This window comes from Plectrocnemia conspersa, unplaced genomic scaffold, assembly GCF_051122295.1.
Source record: "Plectrocnemia conspersa isolate PC_06_02 unplaced genomic scaffold, ASM5112229v1 ptg000002l, whole genome shotgun sequence".
Taxonomy (NCBI): Eukaryota; Metazoa; Arthropoda; class Insecta; order Trichoptera; family Polycentropodidae; genus Plectrocnemia; species Plectrocnemia conspersa.
Genome location: NW_028277166.1, coordinates 25,799,925 through 25,825,984, shown reverse-complemented (window position 1 = coordinate 25,825,984; position 26,060 = coordinate 25,799,925). Strand labels below are relative to the sequence as shown.

The 26,060-nt window shown below is 28.1% G+C and overlaps 1 protein-coding gene across 1 annotated transcript; it reads left to right on the top strand.

Annotated features, from left to right (window-relative positions):
* Positions 1–530: 530 nt before the first annotated feature.
* On the top strand, positions 531–24,298 carry LOC148238191 (retinaldehyde-binding protein 1-like). Its single transcript, XM_088181467.1, has 5 exons — positions 531–626; positions 9,031–9,142; positions 22,135–22,326; positions 22,390–22,642; positions 23,255–24,298. The coding sequence occupies exons 2-5, from the start codon at positions 9,057–9,059 to the stop codon at positions 23,609–23,611; spliced, it is 888 nt and encodes a 295-aa protein (XP_088037593.1). The 5' UTR covers positions 531–626; positions 9,031–9,056; the 3' UTR covers positions 23,612–24,298.
* The last annotated feature ends 1,762 nt before the right edge of the window (positions 24,299–26,060 follow it).

Genomic DNA, 26,060 nt, shown 5'->3' with positions numbered 1-26,060 from the left:
TACATACTCACTAATTGCGAGAAGCACAAACATGAACTTTGCAAGTATAACACGTTTATTTTACTTCCAAGACTTCCGTCCAAGCTCTCACGCATTCGACATTAGCGCCCGGCACTGATCTATAGCGAAATACATATATAATATATTAATTGTGAAATAAAAATATACTCTATTATCAAATTTCGCCAATGTTACCTTTTTTCGAAGTTTGATGAATTTTATTATGTAATATTAAAAAAATTATACAATGTTGAGTTAATATTATAAACTCCTATCGATGTTAATATTATTAACTCCTAATATGACACGCATGCATAACGATTTCTCAAATTAGCTTATTCGTCATTCCACCACGATTTAGCACAAACGTGATTATAACAATAAATATAAAACAGTAAAAGCATTCATCCATACATGTATACGTTTTAAATAATAACAATCATGAAGTCACGCATCTTACTTTTCCGGCAACAATCACTAGAATGACGTATTTTTGCAAGGTGGCAACATTATTTCGCGGCGTATTCGCTTTTGCCGGTGGAGTGGGCTTCCGCGTTTTCGCTGTCAAAAGCGCCAGTCGGTAAAGTGCGGTCGAGCGGGAGGGACGATATTATCGCCATTTTGTGGTACGTAATCATTTTTAAAAATCACCAGTGCTACTAACTTAACGAGCGGTAAACGCTCATAACGACCCGAATTTCGTGAATGTTTAGTGACATATTTTTGTATAATACAATAAATGTGAATCATTTGTTTTTACTATTTTTAAATTTTCCGTTAAATAAGACATATTATATTGTAATTTATAATGTGTAATATAACTGAAACTAACTCAATTTTCACCTCAGTAAAATCCCTTTAAAATAACGATTTTTTTGGCCATAATTTGGCTATAAACAAAGTTGTATGTGTTCAATTTAAATTTAAAATTATTTGTTATTATTTTAATAATGTTAAATTTAAGATCGGGATTTATAACAAAACTATGTTTTATCTTAGTTGCTAAAATTTTCACACAATAACAATGTTGCCAACGTGTTCTAAATATTTATTTAAAACTGTTTTAATCTATTGATTTATTGGTTTATTTATAAAATAATGCTTTAATAAATTTAAATAATATAAAATTTACGATCACATTTTAAAATCGCAACGTAATTTAGCATACCTATTTTATGGGCCCAATACTATTTATTGATCTAGATTTATTTATTTCGCAAATAATTTAAAAACGCTGACTTTTAAATTTCAATGGATATAGAAAATGTTACTGAATTATTGTGGTTAAATAATTATATTTCGTGGATGATTACTCTGAATTTTGCACATACATATTATGAAATTTTCTTATAGGTTCTTTAAAGTTTGCTTTTACAAGATATTCAAAAATATATGCTTGGATTAATTATTATAATATATGAAAAATGTTCAGTGTTATTTTTGCGCTCCAGATTAATATCATAAAATACTTTCCTTCTATAAAAATAGTTATAAAATAACGTTAATTATTTTTTACGAAATGATTTATGTTATATCGATTTAAAAATTTGTAACTCCATAATTGTCAAACAAGGAAAAACAACTGCTGTTACTTTTACGTTTTAACAGGTAAAATTTCATCACTACAACAAATAAAATAAACTTTCTTTTCCGATAGGTCCGCTAAAAAAGCGGTGGAATTACACAATTTGCAGTATTACTTACTGGTGTTAAGATGTGAGATTCTCATAGCAGATTTATCAAGTTAGCTAACTTTCATGGCTACTTGTGATCAATATCGATACTATAATCCCAATATTCGAATATATTTTCCCGTTTTAAAACTATTCGTCATTTGAATATTTGCTCACATATGTATGTAGTGAAATATTTTTTTTTTATTAAAAAACATAATTGTGTATTATTTTCAAGTAGTCATAAGTCATTATGTATTACAAAAACGCAGGTAGTCATTTTTTCCTTCGACTATATCCCAATCGTGCCCTTTTTTTGTTTTGGAAAAATTTTCTTCTAATCTGTATGATATTTATAACAGCAATTGCCATAACAATTAATAGCTGACAAACAAAATATTGAAGAAAAAACACTTTGTTATTGCCGAAATTTCATAAAATATTGTGCAGCTGTGGATTTTATTGATTGTTGGTATTATTATTTTATCTATTAAATCAATACTAATGTTTAATTTTAAATTTGTCCTTTTCTCCAACGGCAAAAAGTTTAATTAAAATTAAACTTCGTGCTGAATTAAAGTTTGAAACATCATTTAAATTAAAATATATAGTCTTGATATATTATTGTCTTTTTATAAGATTAAGTGTGTATGAATCAAAAATTATGTTTTATAAAAATAATTTGTTTCATAATATTTTTTAAATATTTTTAGCGTGTCTATTTTGCGCGTAGAAGTATACAGAATTATATTATATAGTACCATTGTTTTCATTTAGTAAGTTGCTTACAATATAGAATAGGTATGAATACATTTAAAAGATTATGCGTGTTTCTTTTCTTGTTGCAAGACACAAAATATCGTATTTTTAGTACAAAAATATGCAAATACCACCCATTAAATTTACGCGTTGTAGGTTGAAAATTTCAGATTAATTTTAAATGTGCCTACGAACGGAACGGTTTCAGTCGAATTACCAAAAAAAAAGAGAGCCGACCATCCAACTATATTCATTTTATTAATTTGTATAATTCACATTCTTTAGTTGCATTGTTCTAAATTATTCTGTAAGAGCAAATGGACGATATTCGTTGATCTGTTTATAAATGGTATTTTAAACTATTTCACCTTAATAACGCGATATTAATTTTAATTGTTTTATTGTTCAAAAATCGATACACATCCCACAAAGTCGTACAACGTACCCAAGCTCTTGAATGAGTATGATATATTGTTGAGTATATTTTTAAACATAATTATTGGTCTTTATATAATATTTTGTGTATGTTAAAGCGAAGTTATATTTTTACAGGTTTTTTTAGTCAAATTATGGCTAAAAAGATATATATTTATAATATCGAAAATTTAATTTACCTGATAATGTTTAAATCCTATGTGAATTAACTACACCCAACATGACATATTAAAAGTTTTAAAACTAAATATTGTTTTAGAACTTTCATTAGGTTAATTTGTTTTGGTTTAATTTATTTTATATGTTGTAGTACTTCATCGAACAATGTGACGTCACAATTCTGTGAATCACTGATCATATGGAAATATATGTACCAGAAAATCCGTTAGTGAATAAATAGTTTTACTGAATATGAAAAGTGAATTGTTAAATATATTTTAACTTGATTAGGGTAATTATATTTATACTAGTGAAAATTATATTTTTATTTAAAAAAAATATTAACCCATTGAAACTGACTTTATAGAGCATCATTCGTTATTGAGTGTTTCTCAATAATTTTATAAATCTTATTATTTTTCGCCGACCACACAAAAGGTTTTTTTACGTGCATTCTAACATTAACCTTATTCGAGAGTCATTGTGCAACGATAACGCGGAAAGTGCTCGACGAGCAAATTCCGAGACGAGACGGTTGTGTAAAAAAGTAAAATAAATATTTTTCGAGTGACTTTCGCCGAGGAAAGTTTTCACGAATTGGCTCATCGCCGTCGGTTGGGGCAAGAATGTTCGCATTTTACATAATTCTTCGCATTGACACTTTACTCGGAGAAAGCACCAATGAAACAACAGGCTGTTCATGTAAACTTCCCGAGCTAATCAAACAAAGCGTCTTCGAGTTGTTTAAATTAACGTTACCGTCAATCTGTAAAATTGTAATAGATATTATTTGTTTAGGTATTATTTTACAACTTATCGAATAGATAAATATATATTCTATTCACTTCATGTATTCTTTGAATGTTATAATATTATTTTGTATCAATTCTTGAGAAACACTGATTTCATTACAAATAAAATTAAAAAAATATATTTTTAATATTTTATTATTTAAAATCATCTACAATAAAGATTTTTTTTTATATAAAGAAAGAAATAATAAACATTTAAGGTATATAATTAATTTCCAAAAACTCGCTTAACGCCGACATGCTTTAAAACAAAATCTAAAATTTCTCTCTACGCGGCCAAATACACTCGCTACAAAATGATGGATTGAGGGGCGTTTGTAAATCTGCAACTTAATTATTATTGTGCATTCCTTGCGATATATACGTTTTTTTTTTAATATAAATTATTTAAAAAAATATATTTTGAAATTCATATACAATTTTAACATTATATTGTTCCAAGTCGGAAGCGAAGTGGTAGAAATGTCTGGTGAAAGTAGGTTTAGTACGCCGTGTTCGATCTTATACCCATTTTAAAATAATATTAAGTCCTTTTTCCTTCTCATTCGTGATCGTCTGGCCAAGGCTGATGATTCTAGGCGAAAACAGACAAATCTGACAGTTCTGACTATAATAAATGTATTTGGCACCGATCATTAGGCTTTGTTCAAGTGTTTTTTAAAAGTTACTTTAACTTTATGTGCTGTCTAGCTAAGTACGTGAACGTTTTTATAACTCTAATGAGATTTAATTTATTGTATAATAGTCCATATTTTACATTCCGAATTGGCAATGATGTAATTGTATGTTATACGGCTCTAAGTATACACCGAACCTTGACCTTTGTGTTATTGCTACCAAACGTTGAACTTGCAGGAAGTCTTAGTCCTTCTTGTATGTGTTTTCAAACCGTTTGTATAATGAAAAAGAAAAAAACTTGTTTTTAAATTCACAAATAAATAAAAGAAGAGATTTATAGGCTTTTAGCAAGTCCTTACGATAAATTCTTTTGCAATTATTTAGTCACAACTTCTGTTAAAATTTAATTTAATTATTTTTTTTATCAGAAATATGCCTATCATGACTTGACAGGTTTCTCTAATGCGCCATGATAGCAATTATATAAATAACAATTATACAATTAAACGTAAAAAAAATATTTAAGAAATACAGTAATGACGCACATAGTTTTTCCCAGCTCATCATAGCTATCGTTTAAAACGTCATTGTATTTGGCAAGCTCGTTAAGAAGCTTGATAACTCGTGCAATAGAAGTGTTCTTGGTTGCAACGGGCAAGAATAAGGGACGCGATCGCGATTTTTTGCAACAAAAAAACAAATATTGTAAATTACCTGACCCTATCTACTCAAAGAAACTGAATTTTTTTTTGTTTCAAAAATAATTTATACGTGTATTTCTATTTTTTAAAAGAAGAGGGTTAGAAAAATGTGATAAGATGTGCTATCATACACATTAAATATTGTGATTTTTTAATTTTTTTTTATTTTAAAATATAATTCGAATGGTTTGTAAATACAAAAAAATATTTTAGATTACCTGACCCTATCTACACATGTAAATTGCAATTTTTATTAAATTTTTTTATCTAAAAATAATTTATACGTGTTTTTCTAATTTTTTTAGAAGAAGGGGGTTAAAAAAAGGTGATAAGAGGTGCTTTAAAAATATCATTAATATTATATCATATAAAATATAATTTAAACGCAAATATAGTATAGTACAAATAGAATTTCACTGTAAAATACACATTTACATATACATATGTATATTTATATATACTTTAATTCTAAACTTTATTTGAAGGTGTATAGGTGAATCATCTGTCAAAATTTATCCAACTATTTAATATGTAATAACTGACTCCTGAATTATCACTGAATGTTTATTTAAAAAATAACAAAACTAATAATACAAATAAGTAAATATTTTATTTAAATTGAATGAAAAATTAGTTTTTAAATTATGTAGAACTTAGTAATAAAATAGATTAAAAATCAATAAAATCTTATGTATGATACAGTTGTAAAATTTCTGGATTGCATCCATTGTCTTCAGCGAAAATATTATTTAAGTAACTTATTGATGCAAAAAACCTGTTTTATCTGTTCCTTTCTACTTCATAATTTAACTTATTTATCTATTTTTCATATAATATCAACTTAACGATCGATCCTCATATCATTGCATCATTTGCGCTCAACCATTGTGTGTTAATTGCTTTTTTTATTAGAGTAAAATAGAAGACATGGAGGTCATTATATTAACATAATTCCATTATTATTGTAGTTCAACGAACGGTTGAAATCCGTTAAACCGATTTTGAAATTAAAATTTGCCACAAGGTCCAGTTAAATGCTGCAGTTAAAACATAACTGTCGCCGTTAATCGGATATCTGCGCTCAGTTATGGTGTATAATGTGTACGATTTTATTGCGAGTGATGCAATTTTAATAAAAATATGCTTTGTGACAAGTTCAAGAGTGCAATCGTTTCATTGTATGTTAATTTTTGTAGGGTAAAAGCAAAAAATAAGAATGAAATTGTAACTAAGGGCAAAGGTCAATTAAATCGCATATGTGGAATTTTTATTTTGTCATTGATAATAACAGTGACAATTATTTTGCATTGTTTTTGCCACATATATAATATTACTTATTTAAAATATTGACACACAATTAAAATTATGAATTTTAAAGTATATATATTTTGTAGTAAAATAAATTATTTACTCACAGCGGAATTTTATTGTTATAACTTGCGTATGATCGATCTAAATAATTTTCCTATATGATTATGCCATGTAACAAAAGTGTGTCGAAATCTCATCAAAGTCAAGTTATGAATACAATAGTACAAATGACGTGCAATTTAACTGTCGTTTCGAAACGAAAAATTCTTTGGAACTTAACGTTCCAGTAAAATGGTAATAAAAGTTTGCCGCGTGCCAAAGTAAAAATAATACATTATCTTATTTTGATAATAAAAATATATTAGTATCGTAAACATGAAGAGACAAGATTCAATAATAGTTATGCCTATCGATCAGGTAGTAACAGGTGGCGCGTTTAAATGTAGCCCGATACATTCTCTGTTACTTTGTTGCGATTTGAGTAATGGTTACCAGTAATTCGATATTAATTTGCTAAATTGCCGTTACGTGATTTTATTGTAACGTATATATCTATGATCTTTGAGTAGCTTATATCTTACGTTGTTGTCTGTGGACCGTGAAATTAAACTTAAATTCTTTACTTATGGCGTTGAAATATTTTTGTAAAGTCATTATTGTTTGAGTATCATAGTTATAAAAAAAACTGTAAAGTAATTATATATGTATTGTTTATTTTTTCATTTTCAATAATTGAACTGAAGATAGCATAAGCAACAATATTTTTATAGTAGCTTTGCTAATATTAGTATTAATTAATAATTAATTTAGGTAGCTATTGCAGTAAAGAAAAATCTGTTTTTAAAAAAATATAAATTTGAAAAGAAAAATTTTCAACTCTTTTTATTGATATTGATTTTTAATGTTATTTCGCTATTCTAATTGCCATCGTATCTGTTTGCAAAATAAATTTGATATGCCTAACACTAATTTAAATTAATCCTCTTTCAAATCACTAAAAAAATAATATAAATGGACCATCCATTTGAGTAATAACAAAATTAATTTTTAATGCAGTTTTTTTTAAATGTATCAATGTGAATTTGCCTTACTATTATTAATTTAAAATGAAAATTCGTCCTGCAGCTTTCTTATTTGACTATCAAATTAAATCTAAGTTTTGTTTAATGAGAAAGTGCAAAATATAATAATTTCCCAGAAGAATATACTTTACTTCAAACTCAATAAAGTCATGCCGTCGCCGTTGTAATGTGAACGGTTATGATGTAAATGATTGACCTTTGAGAAATGAGATTTTCTCACTTTTCCATTCAATAAAATTTTGATTGAATCTGTTTTGCTTAGTAATCATTCTCAGAAGTAGCAAAATCATGTCGTTATTGTTGTGGACCTTTACCGGTCGTTCACACTATGACAACGGCGGTACGATTTTATCGCTATTGACGTGAATTCTTGCATTTTTGAAGTGAAATTTTTTGTCTTATACATTAGGCCAAATTTGCTTAATCCAAATTAATATAATTTATTATTCTTGTTACCATAAATGCGCATTAAGTTGAATAAATTTATTAATCGGATAATTAGCTGAAATGAATGGAATAAAATAATGCTAACGTTTTTAGGTATAAAATTAGTGGTGAAATCTTTGGTTTATTATACAAATAAATTGAATAAAAAAATATGTTTTTTATGACAATTTCTCTTCTATTAACAGAATTTAAATATGTTTTTGTCTATTGTACCCCATTGGGTTAATCTGTTGTTAATTTACATTAAATATTTTTTTACAGTATTTTACAGTATTACTCTATATATATTTTTTATTTTTTTTTAAATATTTGTTTGTGAATTTTAAGGTTAGAACTAAGTTTTTTAACAAAATTATATTTGTTTTTCGAATAGCCATTATATAGCTAATAGAAAATACTATTTTCTGATAGATTTATAGCTAAATTATACTTTTATATAAGTGAATTTTTTTATAAGCTATAATAATAAAAAAATAGATCGATCATCACTAGATTTTCCTAGCCCCTAGGAGGAATTTAGTGCTGAATAATAAATATAAATCGACTAATAATTAATATAGCTACTAATTTACAGATTAATTTCAGACTGGTGACTCACTACTAATTTGTAGGCGTTGATTGTGTTTACCCCGCCGTAACGCCTTAGGCTAACGCTTGTCATATTATAACGGAAAATTAAATATTAAATTAATTATAATCTGCGAGATTAAAAAAATTTGGAAAACTTAAACGGAGATGATCGATTGGAATATTATTTATAATAATCATTAATTCTGATCTAGTTATGATAGAAGCTAAATAAAATATATTTATTGTAGGATAATAATGTTAGTCAACAAAAACTAACCTCTTGTGCTTTTCAGGTAACAAAATCTCTATTCTAAAATCCAGGTCGTTGTATTCTATTCCGATTTTCAAAAGGCATTCGACAAAGATATTTTTATGAGATATTTTATCGAGAGTTTTTTTTTACGTGTCCTTATCTAGCAAGAATATCATTATTCGATTAATAAAAAAAAAAAATTTTTTTCAGATCAGCGTCTAAACCATCCCTCCGAGATGAACAAGATACCGCATCCGTTTCTCAACGGATTAGATAAACCACCAATTGGAAAAGAAAAACTATTGACTACCGTCAGAGATTGGTGAGATTTTCACGTATTATTTTCAATTTCACTTTGCGAAAATTTTCAATTTTCTCGGCGTCGAGTCTCGAAGAAGAGAACGTTTCCGAGAGCGAGGAGAGAAAGTTTTTAATGAAAACGCATGTTATGCGGGCGACTTGTACGTGATGTAATAATCTATTGCTCAATATTGCAATTTGTTTAATATGAACACACACGCACATACATACGCATTTAGTGCAATACCGATTTGGAGCTATTTGTAGCGTTAATTGCTGAAAAACATAGCGTGCTCAGAGCACACAAAGGAAAAGACGCGCGATCGACTTTAATTGTGCGATTTTAATAACGTGAGAAATCAATGTGCGATAAAGTATTTAATCGCGTATCGATTGCATATAATCGATGCGTGTTTAGGGCACGTGCGGTTAGTGGTATAATGTTTTAATTAAGAACGAATTAAAATTATTTTCTGACTATGGTTTTCAAGGATAATTTACGTGATATCCATAAATACAACATTATTTCTAAGATAAATATGATTTTATTTCCATTTAATTAAATTATTTTTAAATTTAATTTTTAATTTACCCCCCTAATAAATACTTAATTATTATTATTTATAACTAATTGATATTTTAAACACATTTAAATGCATATTTTATCTCTAATATTGACCCATTGTATAATATTATTTATCCCCTGAAAAAGATTTATTATTATATAATATTATTAATATGTTAATATACGATATTAAAAAAATATTCATTAAAAATTATAAACTAACCTTATATTCGGTGTGCTTATTTTTTTATCCTAGTCAGTAATTTAATGAAGGAGTAAGTAAGTAAATATTAATCGGAATTCTTACTAATAAAATATTATGCTTTTATAAATATTAAATCGTTAGTTGTATTTTTAACGAATGTTTGTATTTTAACGAAGAAAATGGAAGTATAATACTTTATATGAAATAAAATTGCTTCGTAAAAATTTAATTTTCGGTGACTTATTATTTTGTTAAGTTAGATTTTATTTTGTTAAGAACATTTTATCATAGATTTAATTTTGTTATTTTATTTTATAAAATTATACATACAAAAATAGATAAAGTTTTGCTACGGGAAACACTGTATGCTTGTATTCTTACCTCGCTGCTTCACCCGATAAGCCAAGGGCGAAGCCCCGGCGTCATGCCCAAGGGCGTAGATTCTCTCTGTTTTTGCGATTGTGTCATTTCTCTGTACTGAGTTAACTATGATTATTAAACGTTGCTCTAATCTCTGGCATATCTGGCATAAAAAAAATATTATTTTTGCAAAGCAGTTTTTTCACCTTATTACGAAAAGCTATTTAGCGTCACGAATTATCGCCACATAATATATAATATTTTTTTGGGTTTTGAGTACGAAGGGGCGTGACTTTGTAGCCAAAATAGACACCGGAAAAGTAGCAATCTTAATAAGCATATATAAAATAAAACATATATGAAAAAGTAGTTGCCACTATCTGGTGGTGGAGTCAAAATGGCAGGTCTTAAAAGTCGTATATTATATATTGGTGATGCTAGGCAATCTGCTAATGTGTCCTGTGCCTTTTTAAGATTAAGTCTCAGGAGCGACCGCCTGCCTCTCTGCGACCAAGTGTCACATCTTTTATATTGCTGGTTCAAAACAGCTCTAGCGAATATCAAGATGTTTGTGGGTCAATTGCATCGCTTTTTTAATATACCCACGAAATGTGTGAGAATTTTAGATAGCGCTTTTAGACGGTCGTTAACAAAGAGGTAAAAATTACAACTGTATTTTGTGCATCCTTTCCACATAAGAATATTTTTTTTCGGTAGTTACAATTGATTAACGTCTCGGGAGGTATGTGTTAATATCTGTGATATACTAACAATTATTAAAGTTCCGAGATCTCTCTTCCATTATTTGGCTTTACTTTTGAGACCAGTTGGAATTTCTTTTCATTTGTTTTGAATTTTCGTTTGAATGACTTCTAAATAAATTGTGCAGGTGGTTGAAACCCTCACAATTTTAAGATAAAAATCTTATACGCTACTTTTAATAGTGTTGTAAGTATGTAAAAACGCTCCTCTTTAACAAGACATCTAGATTTTCAATGAGCTAGGCAAATACAAGGATGTTTTCGGCTATCGCTATGAGGAGCTAAAAAAATTTTTTTTTAAATGCAATGGTGCTAATTTATTTTATATGTACGCCATTACTGTTTTTTTAAATGCTTTATTGTTTGTTTAATGTCCATCATGACGCATTGGGAAAACCTGTCAAGTAATGATGGTCAGATTTGTAATAAAAATAAAAATGTATGTAAATTTGAGAGATAAGGGCATGCGGACCGCGTGCTCTTATCTCTCATTCACTCTCATCACTTAACACGCGAGCGATCGAGAGAGAAAGTATCTCACCACCCGCTTCCGGTACACTCCTATCCGAGTATTCAAATATTCGAATAACGAATATATTTCATTCCGTTTTTGACTATTCATTATTGAAATATTTGAAAAATATTTAAAAAAAATATTTTTTAAAAACATGGAAAACTAATCAAAAACTACTAAACAGTAATATTACTTGGGTGTAGCAAAATAACGCAGAAAGTAAATTTTTTTTTCTGAATTGTGTCTTTTTTTGTTATACTATTATTTATATTATATATATAAAAACCATAGCCATAACAATTAACAGTTAATAAATCAAATATTAATCATAAAAAAACATTTTGCAATTGCCGAAATTACAGAAATTACTCATATTTCCGAGCTATTAATGTGCTTTTGTGGACTTTCTCAATGATTGATATTATTTTTTTATTTCTTTTAAATCAATACAAATAATGTCTGTTCTTAGTACTTTAATTTGGTAATAGTTTTAAGCCTTTCGACAGCAAGTATAATTTAAATTAAACTACTAATTTAAACTTTGAAATACTTAATGCTTTATTATTTAAATAAATAAATACAAAGTCTTGATATTTTTAATTGTTTTTAACTGTTTATAAATCTAAATTTTTTTTTTTGGATTTCTTGTACCTTCGTTATTTAAATAATTGGAAATAACGGATATTTTAAATTCATAAATGTTTATAATGAAAAGTATTAATATTACTTTTATTTAAAAGTTACTATTACGTTTTATTAAAATGACTACTAATTATTTCCTTATCTAAATTTTGTTAGATAGTATCGTACCTGATAAAAATTAACGAAGAGTGCACAAATATAATAGTATAAATTAACCGAAAGTTTTCTCAATTTATTAACCATAAAAAATGTAATATATTCATCATGCATAATTAAGTTTAAAGGGTAATAATCTAAAATATTCATAAACTGCGGTATTTATAACAAAATATGCGGTCTATGATGCATGAGAATATTAAAGTTGTATTTTATAAAAGAAAACACTATGTAGAGCTACAAAAAATTCCCAATTAAATTACTTTCTAACGTTTATTTACATTTATGTAGATTAAAAATCTTATAATGTTATTTGATACAACTTTAAATGTTAGAATCACCTGATAGTTACAATTAACTATCGTTATTTATACAACATATATATATTTCACCTCAATTTTTTTATTTGCAATTTGTTGAGATTACTCCATATTTATTTTTTAAAAATATAATTTTAAGGACAAATATTATTTGCTGAATAATTGATAATTAAAATGAATAACCATACTATATTTAAGTATCTTAGGAGCTTAATTACAAAATTGTATTTGATTATGGACTAGCTAAATTGAAGATAATGACTTGCTAAATATTTTTTGCTTGTTACCAAGTTCAGTAATCTACGGATTTGTAACAGTCTTCGTTTTATTATATATAGTTACTTCTGAAAAAAACTTTGTGCAAAATATGACGTCAATACCAACACCAAGAAGAATTGACATTGACCCTTTTTGTGGAATGTCGGACAATAATGTTGAATAAAAAATACATCAGTTTGCAATTTACAACCTTATTGTATGAAAGTAAAGTGTGACATTAAAAACATGCATTTATCTTAAATATAATTAATATATAATATAAACATAGTAATCTCTTTTTTATTTTGATTCATAGCCTGAATCTCCACTTAGCCCTTGAATGCATAAAGGTACATATGAAGATTTACCTTAATTTTGCACGTGTGAAAGAAAAGAGTGTAAAGATAAACCGGTTTTTGCCGTTCAGGTTTTCGACATGTGTATGTTTCTTTTCTGTGTATAAAAATTTCAATGCTCGCCAATTTAATTATGAATGTACGCTATGTGTACGTAAACCATTTATTGTAGAAGGTTCAAGTCAAGGTTCCAATAGCCCTTGGTAGCTCGTTGAATTTTTTATAGATCTGGTCTTGTAATTTTCGACAGGTATGTAAAAGGTCATTTTTTCGACGACACTGTTTCTGTGAGAGATGCAAATATTGGCGAAGGTCAATGTAATAACCAGAAATTGAATAAATATAACCATAACAACGCAAGTCACAATGCTTAACTGTTATGCTTTAGGAATCTGCTTATGACGTATTTTTTATGGGTTTTTGGATTGTGAATGTGTGTCGAGTATACTACAGAATTGAGGTCTATGATGAGGTCTTCTTATGACAATAACTATTATGGATATTAAATTAAGTTCCGTTAAGATGTCGGCATGTAACAATAGATCTATACATAAAAAATAACTGAAATGACCAGATGAATTGACGCTATAACGTAAATTAAGAGCTAATCTAACTTTAATCACTGCATTAGTGGCCTTCAAACTATATATGAAAAATGTAGATTTTTTTTAATAGATTATTTTATTATTTTGTAGTATATAAAAGTATTTGATTTGTCATAAATTTGATTAAACACAAACAAAACTCAAGCCGCGCGTCGGAAAAATATTATTTTTTTATTTTATGTACACATATCCAAATTTTTCATTTTTTATGTGAAATTGAGAGAAAAAGATTATGCCATATGGCGAATTTATATTTATTTTTAATATTAGAATATATTATTACTATTTTTATTATAACCTATTTTTTTAACGAAAATATTTTTTAAATTAAAAATTACGTTGTACAGATATTTAAATATAAAATATTTGAAGATAACATAAAACTGTTAAAGCCTACACGAAATAGTTCAATTAAAATACGCTAAATTTCTCAGCTACTCTTTAGGACCCTGTTCAAATTATAGGCCATCGCTTATAATTCCTAGACTTCCCTATAATTTTTCCTCAATAAAATGCCTATATATTATATTAAATTTCGTTCTAGGACTACGATGTAAATATTTACTCAATTTTTTTTAATAATATGTATTTAAAAAAAATACTAATTATTATTTTTGATCTGCTTATCAGAAGTTTGCTTTTAAAATAAATATTCCCTAAGCTCGTAAAAGTTAAATGTTTTTTTATGTTGAGTTAGGTTATTATTGCTTACCTTTTCTGAAGATCCACCTTCCAATGTGTACGTGTTTCAGGAAGTTTTTCTTCAGACAATTATATTTAAAATGCTTAGAACCCCTAAAAATTCGGGTGTTATTTTATGATTTATTAATGTTTTGTTTGTCTTGCCGCCGAAAAACATTTTTTTTTAAATAAAATAACAGATACTCAAATAGTTCATTACGTTTTTAGTAAGTCTTCCCAACTTCTTATAACGCGATGAATATGAGTGTGACATCAGGATATTAAATAAAAAATATGTATTAAAAATGAGCGTGTTTTATACAATATTTATAAATATTTAAAAAATATGTTTATGGTTGCCTCTTTATGAGTGAATAGCGCGCGTTTGTATTATCAAATACGCAGCTAGCTAATTCAAATAGAAAACACTGGATAGCAATTTTTCGTTTGAAGATAATCATATTGTTATCTCAGTAAAAAAATATGCTTACGATAGGAACAATTAGATGCTTTTTGTATTTTTATCTAAGCTAGAAATTATTATTTAACAATAAATATGATGCACATAGAATAGCTAGGTATATAAAAATTGTTCATATCTTATTAGGAATGGACAACTTAATTATTTGTTATTTATAGTAATATGTTTTATATGAGATTCTGCTCTAAAATGACATATTTATTGTACTACAACTATAAAGATCAAGGAATCACTAACCTACTTAGACTCATCCGCATTTTGCAATATCCGTTATAATTTAATTGAAACACGAACGTCAATAAATCGAACCGGTTGAGATAACACAACAATTTTCATATTATGCATTGCTTTCTGCCAAATTTCTGTGATATCACGCCAGTACTTTTTCGCACGAGTCATTACGCAATTTTCACCTGTTTTCTCCTCAAGCTGCAACTCTCGTTTTGCAACTCTTGACCGTAACACAGATAACCAACAATTGATGTTTTTTATTATTTTTTTTATAATAAATAAAGGTTGACTATCGACAACCGTAACAAAGAGAGAGCGCTTCGATGACTGCGCTTTTTTCTCATTCCTCATCTCCGAACAAAGCAATGTTGACCCATCACTTTAAAGTGACATGGTTAAATTGACTTTCGTTTGCACGTGTACTGAACCTTACCCAGTTACCAGTTACTTACGGCATAGTACACGGAGTACCTCTCTGCTTTATTTCCACATGATTGTATTGAAAAATGTATCAGAAATTCCGATTGCCAATTGAGGAGAAATTTGCTCATCAGACTTCATTTACTTGCGAAACGCTTGTCAATTTTGAAGTCCCTAATTTTTGCCTTAATTGGATGTTTTTTTATATACATATATAAATAAAAAGTTAATTGTTATGTAATTATTTTAAATAAGATTGCGGCGCGCAATTTTGTAACACCTGTCTTTATAATTAAGTCTATAATGGATGACGTGTATAATTTAATCTTCGGCAAATGAGCTTGTATTGTGTGGATGTACTAGGATTTCCTTAATTGTTTGTGGTTTATAAATTGCTTATGCACAATCAGACAATTAATAAATAAAAATCAATGATTTGAAGGTTACACGTACTGCATTTTTTCGCTACAATAATACGATTACCTGATTTATATATAAAATTACACGCTGATTTAAATGTGTAATTAGTTTATTTTCAGCACGTACCGGTTTTTTTTGTAATAATTGATTATTATAGTGCGCAGTATTGAAATACTTTCGATATGTCGTAATAAACAATTATTATAAAATTTATTTTACAGTAGTATTTGACGATCAATACTGTAAATCTTACACTATTTTGAATCAAACTTTACAGCATAGTTGCCCTTTAAGACCATGCTCAAAATATATGCACACTTCTACATATCCATTCTCCTGATATTAATGTGTGTTATATTGAATAATATTTGTTTTAAAGTGCATTGCTTAGTTACATTACAGAACTAAATCTCACCCTATATATTTTATATAAATGTTTATTATATACAGGCACGATAGACCACTGGTTTAAGTTGTTAAATAATAGCTGAAATAGGGCAGATCCAAGCAAAAATCAAGTTGCACTTCCCCCAAATATTATAATATCAACATGAGCTGATATATTTTTGAATATAATACATTAATATTACTTTACCATAAATTATATTTGCCAAATAATTAAAAAAATTATACCAATTAAAATTTACTAGAAGCATTTTAAAATTTATAATAAATAAAAATTGTTAATATTTTATAAAATTCCACATTTAAAACATAAAAAATAGTAGATCAACGCTGAAAAACAGCGGCTAAAACAACTGCATGGTAACCACAGAACAAAGAATATAATAGAAGCTAATCATAAGTATGCACAGAAGAGCAACAAGGTGCATAAAGTAAAATACATAGTTTAATATGTATGGAGACTATAATTGAGTCGCTCTTCTACTAGGGAAGTTAAATTTTTTTTTTAATCCTACGCTAACAATAAAAATATACCATTAATCTTGAGTGTAAAATTATTATCTATATACGTATAAATAATTTAAAAAATGTTGTAGAATTTATTTTTCGAAATTATTATTCTACGAAAATAATTTGAAGTGTTTTTGAGTGTTTTTGAGTGTTTTCTAATTATCAGTGGTCTTTGATTGTGTGCACACGGTTGCATGTACGCTCACCAAACAATTTAATATTTTTTAACATCATTGTTTGAATATTTAAAAGAAAATGTTACGCCTTTGTATTGCTTTTTTTGTGCCCCTCTAGAGCTGGCGCTCTTTATATTCATCTGTGATATTAGATATATGCATAGGTAAATCGTTTTACATTTTAATCAGATTATAATGACATTTCAATTCATAAGCAATGACTTATAGCATCGCTCTATTGTTGTAAAATGTGTTCTAATATTATATTATCTCAAAACAATTTAATATAATTTTCTTCGAGAAAATTTGTAGTGAGAAAGTATAGATAATTTAAGATCGATCGATATTTATGTATATGTAATCAAAAATTGATTTATTTCGCGTCTCATTGGTTTTGAGAAAGTTATTATAAAAAAACACTATATTTATCCTACAAATATTTTAGAAATTCATTAGATTATAACGAAAACGTTAACTCTATTTTTAATGTTAACTTTTAGAATGTATATTACTAGCTACGCGTTGAATCTCTGAGATGACGCATTATATTGTATAGTAAGTAAGAACTAAAATTGTTTTATATCCTCATCATCATTTATTATACAATCAGGTTTTACCTGTTAATAATTCATTATTAATTAAAGCTGAGCGAATCATATTATAAATTATGAATATAATTTATATATAGTAATACAATTTTATAACGTGTCTATAAAATTAATAAATTAATATAAATCGCCCGTTACACTGTACTAATATTTCAACAAAACGGGGAGAAAATCTCTCGATGCGGGAATTCAAGTAGACGTCGTATATACGTATTTTGAGAAGGCCTTCGACAAAGTTTGTCATGGGTTATTATTAAAAAAAATGTCGCACTTCAAATGTTCGGATGATTTAACTCGGTTATTATCGAGTTATTTGGGCGATCGTAGACCGTTTGTAACATTGAATGTTCCTGAGTCCAATTTATAAGAACCATAAATACGGTCGTTACAAATTAAAGTTTTCTTCTGAATTCAGATGATCTGTTTTGGACTCCTCTCTACAAATAAATTTAGATTCTCTATGGAAAAGAGCTTCCATTAACCGTCTGCCCTTTAGTGTTGGAATGTGGCACACTTACTGACATAAATTTTGAAAATCAAATTGTTTTTAGGTACAGACAAAAACTATAGTACAATTGATTTGTTAAGATTTGCTTTTAACTCCCCTTATTTAAGTGTATGGCCGCAATCGATCGCGTTACGACTAATTTTTTGGCCTAGTTATCGATTTATCGCGACCATGCGTCGATCGCGTTAATTAATATATTCCTTCTCGTGATAAATGAATTCATTTTTTCAGTTGTTTTTCAATAATGTTATTCATTACGCTATTTTCACGCATCAACTCTTGCGCCATAATTAGCAATAATTGCAAAACGATCATAACCTTTAAACGGCAAATCGTTTTCTAACCCACGCATGCGTTAAATATTATATATTATTAAAAATATAATATACATATTAAATAAATAAATTCATCTCGGTGACATACATGCAAGTATATATTTTCATTTAATCGTATGTAATTTTTTTCATATCATTGCATCGCCATTTCCTGATTGCGCAAAAATAAATAGTTTATAATGCTTCTGTTTTTTTTTATTAATGATACATATTTTTATAAAAATATACATATTGCTATACAACGTAATTGTTTAACGATTCATGTAAATCGGAAACGCAGAAGCAATTATCTGAAAATATTTTTTTTAGAGCTGCCACTAGTGAAAATAAGTGTTATCGCCCTAATCAGCTTTTTAAGGTTTTCATGCGTTAAACGCTTTTTGCGCGTGTTATTGAGCTATAGATCACAATCACGCTCGTTGGCGATTATCAGTTAAAAGATCGTATTTGTGACTGTAGAATCTATAAAAGGATATACTTATAATATATAGAACCTTCCTTTCTTGTATTATATGTTGAGGTCCAATAGTGATTAATTCGTATTACTTAATAATACAATTAACGAAACGGATTACGAAAATGTGGCAATAAATAAAATAGGTAGTGAAGGCTTATTACTAATCATGATGGTAAATTTATAATTAATAATTATTTCAAAACAAATTAGGAAATCAAAGAATTTGTATACTTATCTACAAACATATTTAGAAACTTAATTATACGTTATAAATATAAATGAACGAGTAAATCTAACCTAACATACAAGTAATGGTTATATTAAAAGCTGATGCTTAAATAAGCTATGTACCCACATATATCACCAATGGGAATTTAATAATTAACAAGCAATACAATTGAAGGCGCTGTCTTTGATACAATTTTCGATAAGAAATATGATGCGTGCCACGATTTTATTGCTTTTGACGTGAATTTTTTACTTCTGAGAAGTGATAATTGTTTTTGCACCGTTCTATTGCCCAAAAATACGATTTGAATATTCTTTATTCAATACTTTTATATCAGAAGTCAGCAGTAATCTATTTTTAAAACAGTAATATTGAAGTGCAGACGAACTATGGAGCAATATGTAAGATGCAACGTCTGTTTGTACTTCTTCTTCCGCTTATTTTTCTCTGAGACATGAGTTGGCTTAGTTTATATTTTGGACTAGGGTTTGTTAAGTCGTGTAGGTTAGGTCAAATTGAGTTTCATAGATATTTTAGTGCAGTATATAATTCCCCTAGCGCCTTTCAGTTAAATTATATTTTCAATAGTAAAAATATTTAGAAAATAAACAATGATAAAAATGTAAATGTATGGAAAAGTTAAAATCACATAATTATACTAGCACATGCCAGATAAATTATATTTTCACTGGTAAAAATATATATCTACTGGTAAAAATGTATTCCAATATGATTTCACTGAAATGACATATTTTTAAAAATATTTTTGGGGTAGATTCGAGACGCGTTATTTAATATTTTTTAAGGGGCAAAAGCAAAAGTTGGCCAGTCAGTGGCTGTTTTTTAAATATTTCGATTTCATTCAAGTATTTTTTCAATGTATTTTTTGTAAGGGATGGAAATTCTTCAACCTGCCCTTCCCCTCCCGATGATGTCTCTGCAAGTGTAAATATCTATTTATTTATTTATTTATTTAAAAACATTTGTAAGACATAACAGTTTACGCCAAGGCAGTACATACAAAATATTCCTTCACCAACTGCGAGCAGCTGGATGAGAACCATGCAGTTACGTTAGTGAAACGAATTTCTTACAAAAGCCTTGGGTTGTATATATTTCCTACCGATAGCTCGAAATAGTACTTTTCCAAATACACTCGTCAACTTGATTCAATATTCCAAAATACCTTGTAGGAATTTTGTGGGAAATAAAAATAGATAATAATAAAAAATATCTCATATACGGTATTCTTGCAAGCATTTTTTGACGTTTTATATCACAAGTAGGTCATTTGTATCCTTAAGAGTACTGCGTACTAGGTGATTATACAAGACACAGTGTCTTCGAGCTCCTCAATTCAAATCTCAGCATCTTAGAGGGTTTATTGATAGATTTTATATGCTGATAGAATCAGTAATCGCATGAAATAGGGCACCCTATTTGTATATTATGATGTGACGTTCTCCTTTGAGGAGCTTCGTCTTCTTAAAAAATGTTGTTCTCCTTAGTCTTATTTTTGTCCTTCTTTGTCTTTAGCTTAATTTAACAAAAAGTTTCTAAAATGACCTTTGTTTTTTAACTGCGGTAGCAATTTCTTCTTCTCAAAAATGTTTTGGAGATGGCATTTGAATAAAATTTCTGTGTATTTGACCTTTTTTTGCAGGTCCCATAACAATTTGTCCTTCTTTGTCTTCCTCAAACAGAACTTTTTATTTTTGCTGTCCTTTGATATTTTCAAAATCTGGTCACTTTAGTTATTAACATATACATAATCGTGGAGGTTTTTTAGTGATTAATATTATATCAATACAGCGACTGCGTGTATATCAAATAATATAAAATAATTTTGTACAAAGCTGTCATAAAAACTGTTACCAACAAAGAAAACCGAAACTAAGCCAAAGGCGCCTTAACGCCAACCCACCGTGATAAGTGTTTATATGTGAAAAAACATACCTCAGGTTGGTGCATCATCGCAAATAGAGAAATCAAATAGAATAATAAAGAATTCTACCACCTACGACGTCATTTAGCGTATTTAAATAAATTAAAATAAAAGCCAATACTCCACTTTAGAAAAAACATTCGAGCTTCGTAGCCGAGTAGCACTCTAGATTCGATCTTCGCATTGGATTGAGAGCTAAGTAGTCATATTGAAAAAAAATATATTTTTATACTAAGATTATGTTTTTCAAGGATTTTAGATGTATGTAAATACATACATTCTATTTTCTACTTTAATACTATATTTTATTAAAATATGTAAAATATTATTTACATTGTTGATAATATAATAAACATGCAAATTCACCTATAAAGCATTAAGTAAGTAATTGCAAATTTGTATTAGAGACGTCTATACATAAACAAATCAGGTGTAGAATGCAACAGAAAATAATTAATAATAATCTAGTGGTTTCCCAAGACAATTATTTAAGTCATACTTGTGTTCATCAAAATGTAAAATCAAAATAAAAAGCTTTTGTAGTAAGAATGTAGTATGACTTAATACATTTGACAGTTAAAGTATCGCCTGGCATATACCGTTAGTATCCTAATATATAATTTATATACAGTACAAGAATCTATATAATCTTCAAGATGCAATGTAACTATTTCCACGTTTCAAACTGCAACTCTTATGTATATGTAACCTTTTGCCTTTTAACATAATCAACGAACCATAATCTTGTATATCAACGTTATGAAACGATAATTTCATTACAATGTTTTATTATCACATCAGATATAATCAAACCCTTATATAAGTCATTTGTATAAATATTTAAGAAAATCTTATTTTAATTTCAGGCTAGCATCTCAACCGCACCTTCCAGCCTTATCGGACGAATATGTCTACTTATTCCTTCACTCTAACTACTATGACATCAAAGCCACTCAAGACACCATCGAATATTACTTTACGCTTAGAAACGGAACGCCCGATCTATTCTCTGGCCGGAACCCGACGTCGTCCAAGATCAAGACGGCCATGGACATAACGTAATTATCAAATTAACTTAGCTTAATTTAACATGTTAATTAATTACAACGATATCTTTCCAGGCACATGGTAGCGTTGCCACACAAGACTGCTGAAGGTTACAATATTCTGGTGTACCGCTTCGCCGACACCGATTACACGAAGATGAACTTTTGCGACATCGTCAAAGCTTTCTGCATGTTCAACGACATAAGACTGTCCGAGGATGGACTTAGTGAAGGCTACATTGTGATATTTGACATGAAAGGTTGCACACTGGGTCACCTGACACGCGTCTCCTTACCAGCGTTGAGGTCGTTCATGCTTTATATACAGGTGAAGATGATTTTTATTGCACATTATATGGCTTAGATTCAAGGGTCTTTATTTTATTAGAAAATAAAAATGCATGTAGTTAATAACACAGAAACTTATAAACATGTACATGCATATTATTAAATAGCTTAACTATCTATGTTATAACTTTGTATAATTATAATGTACCTCTAAGTTTATTTATAATAATTGTATTATTTTATAAACTTAGACTGTATATATATAAACAAATGTTATTTTTAATAGATCAATATTAAATTTAATTTAATTTTTATAAAAATATATATATATTTATAGACATCTATGAAGAAATATTATTAAAATAATTGATATATAGATTTAGTCAAGTTTAAAACCAATAATTAAATATTTATTGTTGCACTTGTGACTAGCTTCATGCTCTGATATGTGCATTTCTTATATGAATTGACACATTTTTGTTGATACTAATATCAAATAATTTAATGTTATTCTTTTAATGTTGTAGTCAGCGTTTTTGACTACTTAAAAGCAATCTATTGCTAATCTTTAACTTTAAGCTAGATTAATCGGTGATTAAAACATGTTCATAATTGTTGTGATATTGTTTGATAATAATATATTTTTTTATAGGACGCTCATCCTGCTCGTTTGAAGAGAATCAACGTTGTCCACACTGCATCCTTTATCAACCAAGTAATGTGCCTCATCAAGCCGTTTATTAAGTCTACGTTGATGAACTTATTGCACTTGACGTCGAACGGACCAGCTTCATTGATCGATATTGAACTTTTGCCGTCAGATTACGGCGGTCCGTTGAAACCTTTGGAAGAATATCACAAAGAGCAGAGGATACTGATGGAGAAGACGTACAAAGAATGGCTTATCGACTCTGAAAGTTTTAAAGTCGAGGAGAAGAAACGGATCAAGAAGAACAAGGGAATATTCTCCAGCTTTACCAATAGCATAAAAAACTTAGAAATCGATTAAATATTAAATGCACATACTTTTTTAAGTGTAATGTAAATGTTGGAACCATATTTATGAACAGGGTTGTATCTGTTTTGTTATAAAAAAATATTTTGATATTGTGCCTTACATTGTGATGGAAAATTATAGAATTTTAAATTATTATATTGTACATAGTTATTTTATCATATATTAGTGCAATTTAAATTGTATACAAACAAAGTTTTATGCATTATTAACTGTTTTATTGTATTCAGCTAAAGGCAACATGAATTCATGCAATATTAATAAATAATAGTTGAACAAGTAGTCTATTTTAAAATTTCTATCATGAATTGTTGAACTTTTTAAAGTATTTTTATATAAAATGCCTAATGTATTTTTATCTAAAAACTGTTATATTGTATTAGTAGTTGCCACTTTAATATTATATTTTTTAATAATAGTTATGGCGTTGATACGATTAATATGAAAAATTTAAGTTTTGTTAATAAAATAATTGTGTATATTATTTTATGGTGCCAAAATTTGTTAGCATAGCTATATTTTTAATGAGATCGTTTACAATAAAACTGTATATTACATATTATTCCATATTCTTACCTCATTTTGTTTAATATATATTTTTAGTATCGTACAGAGCTTCCATGTCATGTTTTCTGATACAATCATCATTATATAAATAATCATAATAAATTTAAGTATATTTAACATATGTTTTATTTATTTATATCATTAAAATATATATAAATATAAATTACTTGATACTCAAACAATTATTTTATTAATAATACCTACAATTATATATACTGATTCGATAATCTGATACAATATAATCCCGCTTATCTTATTATTTACATAAATATTATATTAAATAGATATAATTGAAAGTGATACTTAGCTCAGTGTGGCATATTATTCCAATAGTATACAACTTATATGTGGAGAATCGAATGAAAATGTCTTATAGACATAGCAAAATGTACGATGACACTTTCTGGATCGTGAATTTTAGATTTAGAATGTCTTCAATTTTTCATAATACCAACAGAGCGACTTATGTGTACAGTGTTCCCAAATCTGAAGTTACTTTTCCTGAAGAAAATAAATGGGTATGTAATATTATTAATATTATTTTAATTAAAGGTTAAGTTTATTTTTATGCTATAACGTAATATATCTAATAATATCTAAATTGCTATTCGAAGAATTGCCGTAAATCGTACCTTTTCACTGCCTGGCCGTAAAGCATCCGCTCGATCGTTCGAACGTATATTAAAATTTAATTAATTGAATTATATTGACATATTGATCTGATATCCTACGTCAGAATGAAGGTCAGTGATTTTATATTGGATATTAAATAGTAATAATGTATAATATAAAAAAAGTAAAACGCGTTTTTTACATACTAAATAAATTTAAATACCTTTAGTTTAATTGCATTTTAAGTTGTATTACGTGTTTGAGATTTTTGATACATTTTTCTAATTGTCTATACCGTATTTAGGATTGAATTTTTTGATTTCTTTCTTTTCTTTTAAAAATGACAGTTGCGAAACGTCCATTTCATTTTTCAAATCCAAAGCTAACCAAATACATTTTCATCAGTTGATACCTACCAAAATATAATTAACTAATATGCGCTAGTGAAATTATATGCTGCACTAAAATGTCTATGAAACTCAATTTGACAGCTGCGAAACGTCCATTTGTTGTCCAAACCCAAACCTAACCTAATGAAAGTTTTAAGACTAATTAAAGTTTTAGACTTTCATTGAGTCAAGTCGAAAATACAAACCATGCCAACTCACTTCTCAGGGAAAAATAAGCGGAAGAAGAAGAATATAAAGACGTCGCATCTTCCATATTGATCCATAGTTTGTCTGCGTTTCAAGTTTACATACAATTTTACAATATATTCAAATCGAATTTTGGTCAATAGGAAGCCGCAAAAACAATTATCACTTCTCAGAAGTCAAAAATTCACTTCAAAAGCAATAAAATCGTGATGGCGCTGTCGCAGTGGGCACGCTCGGTAACGAGCGTTCCCACTGCGACGGCGACTACACAATTTTACTGCTTTTGACGTGGATTTTTGACTTCTCAGATGGGATAATTGTTTTTTGCGCTCTCATATTGGTCAAAATTCAATTTATATGCTTTATTTGATTCTTACTTATTGTATATCTTAATTAAAACGCTAGATAACCGAGCGTTTTCACTTCGATGGCGACGGCATGATTTACAGCTTTTGACGTGGATTAAAAACAGGAACGTTCCCTTTAATTTGGCGAGAAAAATGCATGTCATATGTCACACATCTTAATAAAATTGACATATTAAAAAAATCAATCACTGACTAGTCTACTTTTTCTCCCTCCCTCTCTGAAAAAAATTTAAATGACTTACCTGACTCTTTTAGAGATATGGGAGATGCTTTAGTGCTTTCCTACTCTCGACCCTCAGG